The sequence below is a fragment of the Protopterus annectens genome, chromosome 10.part0 (genome assembly GCF_019279795.1).
Source record: "Protopterus annectens isolate FY-2018-M chromosome 10.part0, PAN1.0, whole genome shotgun sequence".
NCBI classification, from domain to species: Eukaryota; Metazoa; Chordata; order Ceratodontiformes; family Protopteridae; genus Protopterus; species Protopterus annectens.
In genome coordinates, this window is record NC_056744.1 from 570,188,908 (window position 1) to 570,203,823 (window position 14,916).

The window sequence follows — 14,916 nt, forward strand, 5'->3', positions numbered from 1 at the left end:
ATCAAAACCACATTGCAAAGTATGTTTTCCAACTTGTTCAGCAGAATGCAATAAATCCTGTAAATCTCTATTTTCCACACAGTCAGGAATCAACATAATTTTCTGTTTAAGCAGGCCAATAGTATGCTGTTGATATTTTAACATATGAAATTGGCAGTTTAAAGCCCTGATTGCCAAGGTTGCAGAAGTATAAATCTTCTTACCACATCTATCCAGTGCCCTGGAGTCTCTATCAGAAGGGGCAGGATTTTTAGCAGTAGAAGCCTTAATGCCCTTGGGCCCCTGAGAAATGGTTTCTGGATCTGCAACAGGATTTTTGAAAAGGAATTTGTGGGACTCAGGAACCCTGTAGTATCTGCCAGGTTTACTAGGAGCTGGAGGCAGGGAATCAGGGGCCATACTGGATTCCAAAAACACATCATCAACGATGTCTAGTAGAAGAGGTATAGCCAAAGGCCTATGCTGAGGTAAAAGAAGGAAATCCCTAAGCTTCTTTTTTGAATCAGAAAATTCTTGACTTTCCCAGTGGAAATGCTCCCTTAAGGTATGAAAAGTTTCCCCAAAAGAAAAATCCTCAGGAGGGGAAGCAGAGGGAATGGAATCCTCTGCATCAGAATCCTCATAAGTAGGTATGGACAAATCCAGGTCATTAGAAGAGTCAGAAGAAACAGAAATCTGATCAGAAGATTCATAATCAAGCTCAGCCCTAGGCCTCTTGGGGGGGGGGGCTTGACTACCCCTGATTAGAGTAATTAGATCTTCAGCCATTTTGATCATTTGTTTTTTAGGCATAGGGGCCTGAACATGTGGCCTGGGCGTCATTTTTTTAGACAGATCGAGATTTAGGCCTTCGTAATGAAGGTGGAGTCGGTTTAATATGCAAGTCTGTAGGCCTGAATATACCCTCAGAAGCCGGTGCCTGCACAGTGGCTCCGGACCCATCCAAGGTAGAGACATCTGCGGGTTCCATAGGTGAAGCATCTCGCGGCATACCGGTCTCCAAATGGGTCTCAGTAGAGGCCTGCGAATCAGAAGTAGTGGGTATCAGGGGCTGCAAAAGCTCCTCACTGAGTACCAGCGAACTGGCGACTGGCTTAGGAGAAGCGTCGTTGGCGGTTTTGAACCTCGGCGGCCTGTCTCTGTCTTTATCTTTGCGTTTTTTCAGAATCCCGGTAGTCGGATGGCTAACCAACATTTCTGGATAATTAAACCGAGAATCAAAATACTTAGAGGCAGAAATGTACCGATGACGGATAGTGCGCCGATTAAATAAAGCACAAAGCCGACAGCAGGGTACGTCGTGGTCAGGACCTAGGCAAGGAATACAGTACAAATGAAAATCTTTGTGAGGCATTTGCTTTCCACAAGTAATGTAATTATTAACTTTTAATGACATCGGTAAGGAGCAAGAAAAAGTTTCCTCAATGGGTTACTTAGCTTTAAGTTGAAGACTTCGGTTCTGAAACATGAAAACAAAAATTTCAGGAGTCAGCCGACCGGAACCTGCGAACTGCTTCTGCTTCGGGCACCACTCGGCAAGAAAGACTGATGTAATGGTGTCGGATGCATGTTTTATACCCCTGATGACCTGACGTCATGGAAGAAGGGCCAGTAACTGACGCAGGACCCAAGACTTTGTTAATCAGGCCGACTGAGGGCAACCTGCCAGCAGATTACCCAAATGTAATGACTGCAACAGTGAAACACGAAGAACATCATATTAAATTATCAACTACAGGATGGGTAAGGCCAATCCTAATTCAAGCACAAAAAGGGATACTGGCTAGCCTTAAAATGGCCTGCTATTCCCCTTTACTGGCAACTTGGTTATTACCGGTCTCCATAGGAAATCCTAACACTCTAAAAGCCATTAAAGTAAGAACAGAGTAGTGCACCAAGGTAGTAAACACTTCTGGAAAATTTCTCATGAATTTAAAAAACAATAATACTAATAGTGTTGCATCACATTATTATACCACATCTTTGTATCTTTCTCTATACCACCATTTTCCATGTTAGTATTTTTTCTTGGTAAATTTAAATTTTTTCACTTACATATTCTTTTAATCCCTTTCTTATTCTTACAGTCTCCCAGAATTTTTGTACTTGCATTTAAATATTCTCACTATTAAATTCTTGTCGTCTTCCTTTACCTAACTTAATACTGTATACAAGTTTAAAGAAGTAGAACAAACATCTGGATTAAGTAATCCCAATTCCCTTTCATCTTTACTCATGTACAACACACTTTTTTTCCCTTGGGTTTAATCATTAACCCCATATGAAAGAAAACACCAAATGCACAATTTCGTCTTCATATTTTTCTGGGATCATATAAATGTTGGACATCTTTGTCATTTCCCCATTAATACTGAATTCACCATATAAACCTTCTTCCTGAATGTTAATTTATTTGTCCCTAAAGAAGATATTTTTTCATTTCTTTTATCAAACCCTCATACTGCATCACACCACCATCACTTTCACAAAATTTTATTCCTAACAAAGACACTTCATTCACTAAAAAATACTTACCCCAATTTTCAACACATCACCCAAACTCTTACTTTTATTTTTATACAAGGTTATTCACATTTACTTTAAACATCTATTAAAAAAATAATACTTCATCATCTATATTTTGTTCTTAACAACTGTATCACCTGTGTATGCCAAATCTACCTGTATCACCACCTCCTTTTGCATCACATATCTAGCAACTTTCATTTTATAAGCTACTTCACTTACTACTGCAGTCATCACTAGTGCAAACAATATTCCACTTGTGGGATGTCTTTGTCTTATACCACACTTCATTCATATTTCTTTACTCAGCCACCCATTTACTAACACTTTCATTCTATTATTCTGATATGCTGACATACCCCTCTTTCCTAATTCTAAAAACTATTATGCATTTCTCCATAACATCCCACAAAGCTTCACACACACACATACATACATATACACACACATACATGCTTTCTTCCATATCCCTCATCCTTACTTCCATTCTCCTCTCTATCATTTCCCATAAACATTTTATAATTCTGTGTTATTTAGTGTGATGAGTCTCCAATGTTTTTGTTTCATTCTTCCCATCTCTCTTCCATACAAATTTTAATAGTCCACTACATAATTTTTCATAAAACTCTTCCTTCACCATTTATTTCAGTACATTTTACACTCTGCCTGTCCATTATTTTTTGTGCATTCCATACCCTATACCATCTGGGCCTGAAACAACATTTACTTTCCCAAATACTTCATCCAATTCACTAATAGCAACTCCAGTTTCAAATTCTGCCTTAACTCCTTTTGGAAATTTCTTTATTTTCCATTCGGTTTTGTTTTCCATATGTACACTCCTAATTTGCTCTATTGTTTTCTACCGCTCCTTTTACATTTTCCTCATTACACTAATACATCCCTTTACTATTTTACTCTAATATGTAGATACCACCTCCCTTCTCCCTTGTAAATATCTCTGCCTAAACAGTAATGCTTTGTTTCTCAATTTCTTTTATTCATTTATTTTTCTATATCATAATGCTCTTGTATTATTCTCAAAATTTTCTACTACATTTCTATAAATTTTCCCATACTTCACTTTGTCTTCATTTCTTACATCATCCTGCCACTGAAAAATACTTTTCATATTTCTTTTAAGTTTAATCCACCATTAAGACCAGTTTTTTGTAGAAGTCCTTCATGGCTATGTGATCCTCCATACATGCAATACTTTCCACCTTCCAATTTCATCCCACAATTTCTCATTTATTCTTTTTATTCCCTTTCCAATTTTAATATACTCACTTTCTTCCATCACCTCCATTAATATTGCTAAATGGGTCTGAAAAAGCAGTCACAACTGTTTCATCATTCGATACACCCAAGCCTTGTGATAATACAAAATAATCAATTCCATATTCAAGTGCTCCTCTTCTACAAGTCCACTGACTTTTGTTCCACACTGCTAATTTACCACATTTTATAACTTCCTGTATCTTTACCTTTCATTTTACATCTTCCCCTTAAATCACAATTAAAATCTACTGCAATTATAATGTTCATGTTAACCACCACATTGCTTAATATTTAATGAAACAGATTGTTCCCTTCCGTGTTAGTAAATTTTATAAATATGTTCTCTCCACATCACATCCACAGCAGTTAACCTTCCCATCCTTACCAATGTTACATCTAGTATTTTATTATTTTTTTTTTAACAGGATGTAGCCACTCCAGAAGAACGTTCACTTCCCAAGTTCCATATTAGCATTTCAATTGCACATTTTTATGTATGCAGTCTTCTTTCCCTATCAGGAATCTTACATACTCTAACAGAATAATATCCATATCACATTTAGCACATCATTCCATTATCTCCATCCTTCTTACTGTGTTAATGATGCTGTTTGGATCTACATTAAATCACTGAATGCTTAAAACAGTGAACGGTGATTGATCGACCCTATGTAAGCGAAAGCTTACAATGTCGAAGTGTCAGAACAGCAATTTTTTTTCCAAGGGAAAAAAATAAATCGCTGTTCCAATAAAAAAAAAAAACAAAAACAAAAAAAAAAAACTGAATTTCAAACAGTACATTAAGTGGGGGGTTCGTCCCCCAACCCACCTACTTAAATATACCAACTCCGAGACTGCACTACAGTGCCGAAAACAGCAAAGTACCGAAGCAGCCAAGCGAATTCTTTCCAGCAGTTAACCTTCCCATCCTTACCAATGTTACATCTAGTATTTTATTATTTTTTTTTTAACAGGATGTAGCCACTCCAGAACGCTTTCCCTTCCTCATCAGCATTATTCATTTGCATTTTTATGTATTTAGAATTCGCTTAACAGCCATATCGATATTTTGCATTTTCAGCCTTTTCAGTTCGACCAAGATGCATTCAAAAGAATGCGTCTTTGGTCTTCTAATACAGACCCTACTGTTCACATTTACTAAAAAGCACATTATAACTGTTGCTCTTCCTTATTTAGTTTAGGGGAAAATACTTTTTAATTTTCTTTTTCTTGCTTTTACTCTTTCCCCTGCCGAATATTTTTCCTGGGTTTATGTACAAAACCTTTGATATTCAGAATCAGATTTTTCACTGGCAGAACTTCAAAAAAATATACTAGTATCAATCCCTTCTCCTGACCTCTCTTTCTTCATGCTGTCTCTGTCCATATTTTTCTTCTTCAGATTTTTTTCTTCTTTTGCAGTTTCTTCTTTACCTAGATCTTATTCTCCCCCAGTCTCTTGTCATCCTTCATCTATGTTTTCTTACCTTCTCCCTTCTTTTACATTTACTGTTTGCTCAAGAAAATCTATCCAAAAGTGTCCCTTATTCATTCAGCCATACACCTTCTTGCTGTATTTCTTTTCTCTCCACACTGGCTACACTGTATTTTGTGATTATCATTAATTAAATGACAAAAATTCCCATACAAAAGAAACATGACTTAGGCTGACCAACATATTTTAATGCCCCTCTAAGACCAGCCACAAAAATAAAACACTTGGCAAAGTGTTTCACCATGTTTTTCGTACTTCAAAACAGCTTCCTACCCCCAGCCTCCATTCCATAAGTTTCTAGTCTCTAACTTTCACAATGTTATCAACTGTTTCACACAATCTTGCATGCTTTTTTTTACATTCTCTTCTTCCAGTTCATCAGTTCTAAAAGTCCAGGAACATTGTTTTTAAACATTTAAGATACTACTAGAAAACAAATAACTGCTCCATGGATAAATGTCCTTTTTGTTAAACTGTTCCAGAAATTCCATCATCAGTCTCTCAGTTTCAAACGTTAAGTCACAAAAAGTCACTGTCCCTATATGTATAAAAGACAGACTATATTGAGCTCTAAATCCCAGAACAGTTACCAAGTTGTCCCATACATAACCCCTACTACAGTGTCATTTTTGGTCTTATTCTTACAGCTGGTCTCCTTTTTTTAAAAAAGAGTTTTGCTTACAGTTTGCAGAAGCTCTCCTTGTTGGCCTTCTGCATTTACTGCTGTCACATCACCTGGTTTCTTCTCCACATTAACAGAAAAATTCCAACTCCAAGAACGTCAATACTATTACAGCATTTTTTTCCCAAGAATGTCAATACTTTACTACAGCAAAGCTTTCGAATATAAATTCTTCTTCCGTGCAATATACAATCTGTAACATTCTTTCAGTTTTTGTAAAACAAGAGTAAAATCATGTAAGCACGGCCAGCTAATGACATAATTTCTACAATAATTCAATTAACATTTTAGCTTAGAGATATAGTAGCTCCTTAAAAACTACGTAGACTTATTTAAGTATATAGTTCTAGTATGTATTTATAAACAGAGTTGAAAGTATGACTAAGTACTTTTTAAGGAACTGCTATATCTCTAAGCTAAAATGTTAATTGAATTATTGTAGAAATGATGTGATTAGCTGGCCGTGCTCACATGATTTTACTCGTTTTACAAAAACTGAAAGAATGCTACAGATTGTATATTGCACTGAAGTAGGATTTATATTCAAAAGCTTTGCTGTAATAAAGTATTGACGTTGTTGGAAAAGAAAATACTGTAATGAAGTATTGACATTCTTTGAGTTGGAATTTTCTGTTATTCAGCTTTTATTTTCTAACTTCTGGTTTATCACTACATCAGCCTTTGGTCTTAAGTTTCTTCTCCACATTACCATCCTTCGCACTTCTGAAAAAATTAGCTGCCATGTCACCCATGAAACAGCGGACTGTCACCTGGACTATCCTGTTTGATTACTTTCAATAGATGACCACCTGCAAGCCAGTCCTGTTATATGCATCACTCCAACAGATTTGCTTATTTCATTCTCCACTGAGACAGCTAAATGTTGCTTATTTGCATCATCCACCATACAAGAATCTTTATCTACATTCTGATACTCCATACTGAATATTTTTTTCTCTCCAAATTCACATTTTCCACCTTCAAACTCTCAATAGCTTTCCTCTCCTCATTCATGCAGTAAGGGAAACTCCCCAGTTTCATGGTCAAATTTCCTCTAATCAGTATGAATATCACGCGTTTCCAGTCAAAAAACTGTAAAAAAGTATGTATGTATGTACTGACAAGAGTAAGCAGGACCATCTGCACATGCTGTGCATATCTGTAACCAGTGCCCCCCCCCCCCCTACTCCTGACTGGTTAGCAACAAGTGTGCTTTGAAAGGTATGAAGGAAAGCCACATAGCTTTCTGTCAAAGACAGTGGGATGGAGTTAGAAGACTCTGTGATCATGAAGTATATAACTGTTGCTGGCTGAAGAGTGAGCTGACATGAGGTGAACAAAGTATAAGACTGGGCACCATACCGCAAACTACAATGTAATGCAAAAGGGGGGGGGGATGAAACTGCTGATTCAAAACCCATTTGTAGTTATTGCAGATTTAGTACTGTGGACCTAGGATGCATAATAGGAGTTAACACTAACATGAACAAGGTCAGTGCACATAAGGTGTTTGAGTCAGGTCATTGTGAGAACTGAGGCACTATTAAGATTCTAGTCTGTTGCAAAACTATCGCTAGTGAGGAAGCTAGATGTCACAAACTGCCTGACATGGGTGGTAGGATGCACATTGTGGGACAGATGAAGAAATGAGGACATAAGAGCAAAAGCTGAAGTAGCTCCAATTTCAGAAAAGGTCAAAGAGAACAGATTACAGGTGTTCAGGCACATGTGCAGCAAAGTAGAAGGAAATCTGGTGAAGATGATTTGGGACAGATGGGGAAAAGCATGAGGAAACGAGGGCATCCAATAAAGCAATGGATAGACTGTGTGAGAGAAGACCTGCGATAGTCAGGCATGAATGTTGAAGAAGGCAGGACAGAGGCATTGAACAGAGTGAAATGGTGACAGCTGACAACAAATGACCCATGTAGAAAATGGGGTTGATAACGATGATATAAAACTATCACAGCAAATGAAAGGTAGGAGCTGGCAGCTTATGTATGCTTCCGCACTTTGGTGGTTGATGAAGGCTGACTGTTCATAGGCTGGTACTAGGCCATCAGCCATAGGGCCTGTACAAGCCTAGCCATAACAATTCCCTGGCTACTTCTTCCCACACCATTTACTTCCCTGGACCCCTGTCTGGCAGGGCGACTGATGTGATCCCCAGGGTGAACTTCCTTTCTCCCATCCAATCGTCAAAGTTCCTTTTGAAGAGGGCCAAAGAGGCACTCTGCTTGACATGTATGGGCAGTCTATTCCAGAGTCTGGGGAGTCTCTGGGTCAGGAACCGATCCCTCCAGCATGTTTTGTTTATTGTGATGACAAGGTTTAGATCCCAGGAGCACGTGGCTCTGAGGGATTGGGATTTCTTTAAGTGTAGCATGTCCAATAGCTCTGGGTTTGACATGGCCTTGTATGTCAAGCAGAGATCGCCTCTGAGTAGACGATATGCGACAGAGTTTAGCTGGAGTTTTTTAAGGTGGTCAGCATAGGGCATCTGATTGAGGCCTGTGATTCTTTTAGTGAGGTATTTCTGCGGCCTTTCCAGTTGTTGCAGATGTCTTGAGAGGTACATACCAAATGGGGCGTTGTATTCTATAATGGGTCTAATGAGGGATAAGTACAGTGGGACAATGACCTCCTTTTTTCTGGATGAAAAGCCCTTAGTGATGAGGTGTGCCACATAGAAGGATTTCCTGACTGTTGTGGCGATGTGGTTATCGAAGGCAAGACCACTGTCCACCTGTGTCCCTAAGTCTCTTATCACACTTTTGGTGTTCAGTGTACTGCCACCTATGTGGTAATTCACGGGTAAATTTTTTTTCCCCAAAGGGGATAACTAAACATTTCTTGGCATTGAGCCTGAGCCCATGGCTCTGGCACCAAGCACCTGTTTCTGTAAGGCCCCTTTGTAGAGTATCCACATCATTTGGGGATTCAATAACGGCTCCCAGTTTGCAGTCATCTGCAAACTTTGTTAGCCAGAGTCCCTTAGTGTTGGGCCTGTACTTCAGAGAAGTGGATGCCAAACAAGAGCTGTCCCAGGACTGAACCCTGGGGTACTCCACTTGTCTGAAGCTGGATTTGGAGTTGGCTACTTTTACAGTGTGGGTTCTGTCAGTAAGCCAGTTGGAAACCCATTGGGTGACATAGGGATTAATGCCCACCTTAGTAAGTTTATCTATGATTCCAGAGTGAGGGATGATGTCAAAGGCCTTGGCGAGGTCTAGATAGGCTGTGTGGACCACCTTACCCTTGTCCATGGCTCTGGAGACTGATTCAAAGAAGTCAATCAGGTTCAGGAGACAAGATCGGCCCTTCATGAACCCAAATTGGGTGGGGTCCAGTGTTTGAAGGTTGCCAATGTCTTTGTTTATAAGTTCCATGATAATACACTCCATGGCCTTGCAGATAAGGCTCGTCAGACTGATGGGATGGTAGTTTCCGGGATCCAAGGTGGATCCCCCCTTGTGGAGTGGGATAACTGTAGTTCTGCGCCACTCAGTGGGCACGAAACCTGAGGTGAGGCTATGATTAAACATGACACTTAGGTGAGGTGCCAGTTCATATTGTAGTTCATGTAGTACACAGCCCGGTTTATCATCTGGTCCCATGGATGCTGTACTCTTAGCTTTGGAGAGTGCATTTTTTACCTGCGTGGCCATTATTACTGAAATTTGGCAATCTTCCGGTGTTGAGATGGACCATTTAGGGGGTGAGAGGGGGGTGAAGTTGGCACAGAATTTATCTGCCAGGATATTGGCAATAACCTTGGGATCAGTATATTTAATGCCATTCTGTTTTAGCTCAGAGCAGATCTGAACATTGCCATTTAGAGTCCTGACATAGTTATAAAATGCCTTGTGGTTGTCTTTGGAATCTTTGGCAATTTTAGTTTCATAACTAGCTTTGGAGGATTTTATGAGGGATCTCAGTTTCTTACTGAGGCTGGTAAGAGAGTTTTTTGCATCCTGGGATTTTCCTCTTTTCTGCAACAGTTTCTTCCTTTTGTAAAGTTTGTTTATGGCAGGGGACCACCAGATTGGCTTCCTTTTTTTGGAGGAGAGCATCTTGGTTCTATTTGAGATGGCACGATTCATGCATGAGTAGATGTGCTCATACAGTGCTTTAGTGTAGGATTCAGCAGTCGAACTGTTGTCTTGTAAGCTATCGTCTTACATTACATTGGGCGAGTAGTGTGGTCTAGTTATTTCCGTTTTACTGTATGAGACTGCTGATAGATAATGAACTCTACCTATCCCACACACCCTTTTATCTGGTCGCTTCTCTACATCAATAAGGAGTTTCCTGTACATCTCAAAGAGCTCTTCCAGCTTCAGATATAGATAAACCAAAACATTCAATATGAACTTTGCAAGACAAGCACATTAGTCTAGCACTACATTTTAAAAGCTTTCTTCCAAACTGGTGAATCAGTGTTTTCTTTTCAATGGAGGAATATTGTTTGTCCAATAAAAGCTGCAAAGTTCCATAATACAAGAGCTACAAAAGAAATTACTCAAAAAATCACAAAGACTCCAAAATGCAACCACAGGTTCATTCCATCTATCCACTCAAATCCGAAAAGTGAGACTCAAGATAAATCATAACATAATATTGAACGGTATGAATGGAATGAGACATCCTAATTAATTTTCCATCTTAAAAAAAAGATGTTAATCAGTATACAGTGGTTACTATTATCTTATTTTCACATAAAATCAGTAAATGCTTAAAAGTAACCCACATCTTTTCTGATGCTTAAAGATCATGGGTAGCCATTTTTCCGAATACCTGCAGTATTTCTCTTTCTTCTTAGATGACAGGATGGCTTTCCACTCTAAAAATCCATCTGGAGTATTTCTCTCAGGGACTCTGCTGAAAACTGGCTTTGTTCCAAGTCAAACTTTCTTAGTAAACAAATGTTAAAATAAAATAAAATAAACAAAAATTTACTGGATATTTTATCACTTTTTTATTGTTATTTTCTGCTTGCAAACTTTAGCTCTTTGCAGACTTATAAGGGCTTTACTTCCTGTCTTTGCATCATCATACTTGTCACTTTGATGACGCAAAGTTTAATCTTCTTTGCTCCTCCTGTACTTGAAGGCTGGGTCTCTTTCCTCTCTTTTTTGTAAGTAAATATGTTAATGCTGCACATAGGCAGAGTGCAGTACGTTTATATTACTGGAACAGGTTTTACATTAGCAATCATGTTCTAGGCAAAATGAACTACAAACTATGAAATTCTAATAGCTAGCATTAGTGATCTGTAATCCTCAGTGATCTACTAGAAAATTTAAAGTTTTTATGGGGATGGACAGGAGAAACATGAGGTAAAATCAAGAGCATTCTGCAAAAATAATGAACAGATGAAAGGTAAGACTTAGTGATATTAAGCAAAAGCAGACACAATTAAGAGTTATGGACTTTGTGCTGCATGTGGTATGCTTGGGGGACAGTGAAAAAGAAGTAGGTTTCACATTTCTTTCATATAAAAGGAATGTATAATGCACAGAGATTTGAAGACCTGATTAACCGACAATGCATAACTAACCTTGTCACTGAAAATGTCAAAAAATATAATTAAAGCTGCCGCAGTGTGTAAATCCTCTCTCTCTGACCTCCTTTCTCCCTCTTGCTGACTAGGCAATGGACTATGCTGACCCCAAAATGATGTCAGCACATCAGCAAGAAAGCAGAATTTCTTTAAGGATAATGAAGGAGGGTAGAAACTATAATAACTCTGGCAGGCAGTTTTTGGAAGAAATCATTCTTATAAAAGTTGATAATGCAAACTTAAATGACAAAAATACAGCTAAAGTGAAGAACTACTGAAGAAATGCATTTTGAGAACCGATAGGCTAGTCCAATTTTTGTCAGTCTGCAAATTATCATTAAGCCCTTACATCGCAACGGCTGCCAATTTGGGAGGATGAAGTAATGATGTGGATTCAAGGTGGAAAGTTACGGTTAAGTCAAACAGGTTTAGCACTAGATTTACATGTGCCACCCCAAGTTGCAATTCTGCACCATGTTATCATATGCATAAACACTAGCAAAATGACCATCATACTGCATAGACTGTACCCTACCTGAGCCACTTCTGCACCAAGACGGACGACTTCTGCATTCAACTGCTTTTCTTGTTCCTCCACTTCTGGGTCAGGCTTTGTTCTGAGGTGATCAGGTACCACTTCATGACTGAACACTGGGACTCTGCCTTCTGTGATTTTCTAGTTGAAATGAAAAACAACAGATTTTATAATGCATCTGTGTTTTTTTTTTCTCTCTCTCTCACTTGTCCATTACAATGATTTCCACAAGCAAGCCCTTCTTCTTCTTGTGCCAGTTCTACCCACCCAAACTGATTTAACCATGCAATCCTCTTTTACTGAAACACTCAACCTCTTTCACATCAGCATTTGATTCATGCATATAGAATAACTTAGAAAAATGCTCATATACTACTACTAATACTTTCTGAAAGTGCAACAACTTATTTCAAACAAAGTGGACACACTAAGTAGCTGTACTTCAAAAAGCACAAAGGACAGCCATGTTCCATTTTAATATTGTATTAAAAACATTTTGAGAAAAGTGAGATGTCACAGTGAAAATCTGTGGTAAAAATTAGTATACTGATACTTACTTCTCTGAGCACAAAAATCTGTTATCGGTTCAAAAATGGGGCTTTGAAGAATTAGTACTGGATAAAATTCCATTATCCATATCTATAATATTTATAGCAAAAGGAGAGCCAAACTACAGATTAAAGCCATTTTCATGTTATCATTTAAGACTAAAATGGTCTGTGTCATGGTGCTGATGTGTTTAACATTATGTGCACTGCTGAATAACAACAACTCAACTGGCTGTATACTTGTTTAAATCCAGTAAAAGTCAGTAGCAACAAAAATGTTTTACCAAAAGGTACAGCTGTGCAAGTGTTCCCACAACACAATAAATATTCTAGTAAAGGAATACATCCTGGTTCAGTTGCCAATAGAAAAAATCCCAACTGTCACCAAAGTTCAAATAGCTGCTTGGGCACTGGAATAGGTGAAATGAAGAGGGATGGGCAGGACATGATCGCCACCTACCCAGACGGGAGAAATGTGGTGGTTCTTGTCTGGTCAATCTTTCCCTCTGGGGTGGAAGCATGTCAGCTTTGCTGAAGCAAACATATGCTACACTGTACAGAAACAAAGCAATTCCTCAACAAAATATGGAAAATGTAAATATTTGGTTTTGCACCTAATTACTTTGTTAATGACTTTTAGTAAAACACACATAGCCAATGGTTATCTGTCCTGTATTAAGCCATGCCACATGCTACTAAAAATGAATAGGTAAAACATTTTTAAGTACACAGTACTTTAAGACTAGCTCAGGTATCCCCTGAAAAAAAGCCTGGGTCTCCTTAAGGAAGTCAGTCTTATCACATGGCAAACTTTTTTCTTTTTTCAAACAAACTAAGTGTACAAGTACTAAAAGACTATATGGTGTTACAGAGTCTGTTTACTTTGATAAATGCCTTAACTGAAAACTGAAGAAAAAAAAAGAATTTGAAAATATAGCAGCCCTGGGTAATATTTGTGTGGGACAACTGATGGGTCTCCCTGTCATTTTCTTCCAGTGTTGTGGAACACTTGCCTTATGACATTAGACAAGTGACCTGTTAGTTACTATTAAAAAAGGCCTTCAGAATATACTGTGCAAACACATCCCTGGTTAAAGATGAACAACTGCTCATCTTGCTATCTTCACTACTTTTTCCAAATTATTAACTTCATAACCCTTGAGAAAGTTAGTTATGTACTTACTGGAATGTTAGATTTCTCTAGTCTCTGGAAATTGGAACTGCAGGACTGGTACCTCTGGCACCCTCTTGTGATGGCAATGAACTCCTTATAACTTGAGTTCCTCTCTACCCATAATCACTTGCTCCTGTTGTCTTCACCAGATTAACAATGCCGACATTAAGCAAGGTGCTATCAGTATAGAAACTGTCAAGAAAGGAAATTAGACTACAGTCCCTCACAGCTCTCTCATAAATGAGGATAGGGGAGGAAGGCAGGTTATTCCATTCCCTGGACTGAAACCAGAAAAAGTTAATGTTCTAGTAACATTACTCACTTATTCCTCAGGTCTGTTTGGACAGTGGATCTGAAGGGCAGAGTCCCTAGTTAAACATGATGGTTTTACCCAATAATCCTCTGCGAATGGTTGCTCCATCTGTAGAAATAAAATGAAGACTGTAATAATTACTAAGGGTAATGCAGAGAAGACTAAGTAGTGCTGCAATAATTTCATTGAGAGGAAAGGAAAGCCACGGACATAGCTTGAGCCCTGGGTGAACCTTTGGTAGGACAGAAAGCTGTCTGTCCACTGAAATGTAACAAAAAGAAATGGAATCACACAGATCCATTTTGCCAATGTAACCTTAGTAATCTTCTGATCAAGCATAGGGCAGTTGCTCATCTTTTCTGGAACCCCTTTGTGCGATCCAACTAAAACAATAGTTGTCTGCAAACATCCAAACAGTGCAACAAGTATTCTGCCTTATTAGTAAACGTCATGCCCAATGTCCCTGAAGCTCTGAAACTCTCTTTGCAAATGTAATAGGAAGCTCTGAAACTCTCTCTGCAAATGTAATAGCTACAAGATTGTCTGCTTTCCATGACAACAACTTAAGATTGTCTAACTAGCCTGCCCTTTGAACCAGCTGGTTTAGTCAATCAGGCACAAAGTTAAGGTCCCAATCTGAAACTGGTCTGGCTATTTGACGTCTGAAATGAAAAGATTCCTTTGATGAAGGCCTTACAAAAATGGAGAGCTGCCAGTGAATGATTTGGAAAACCGTCATGAAAAAAAAAAAAGAGTTATGTACTTACCATAACTTGGCATCTGTGTTATCCTAAGTCAC

The 14,916-nt window shown here is 38.5% G+C and overlaps 1 protein-coding gene across 3 annotated transcripts in view; it reads right to left on the reverse strand.

The window, feature by feature from the left end:
- Positions 1–14,916, reverse strand: part of MED8 (mediator complex subunit 8) — a 264,897-nt gene that overhangs the window by 177,098 nt on the left and 72,883 nt on the right. For all 3 annotated transcript variants that reach the window (XM_044085415.1, XM_044085416.1, XM_044085414.1), the window contains exon 4: positions 12,083–12,223. In XM_044085415.1, the coding sequence (XP_043941350.1) occupies positions 12,083–12,223 (141 nt within the window). The remainder of the gene's footprint in view (positions 1–12,082; positions 12,224–14,916) is intronic.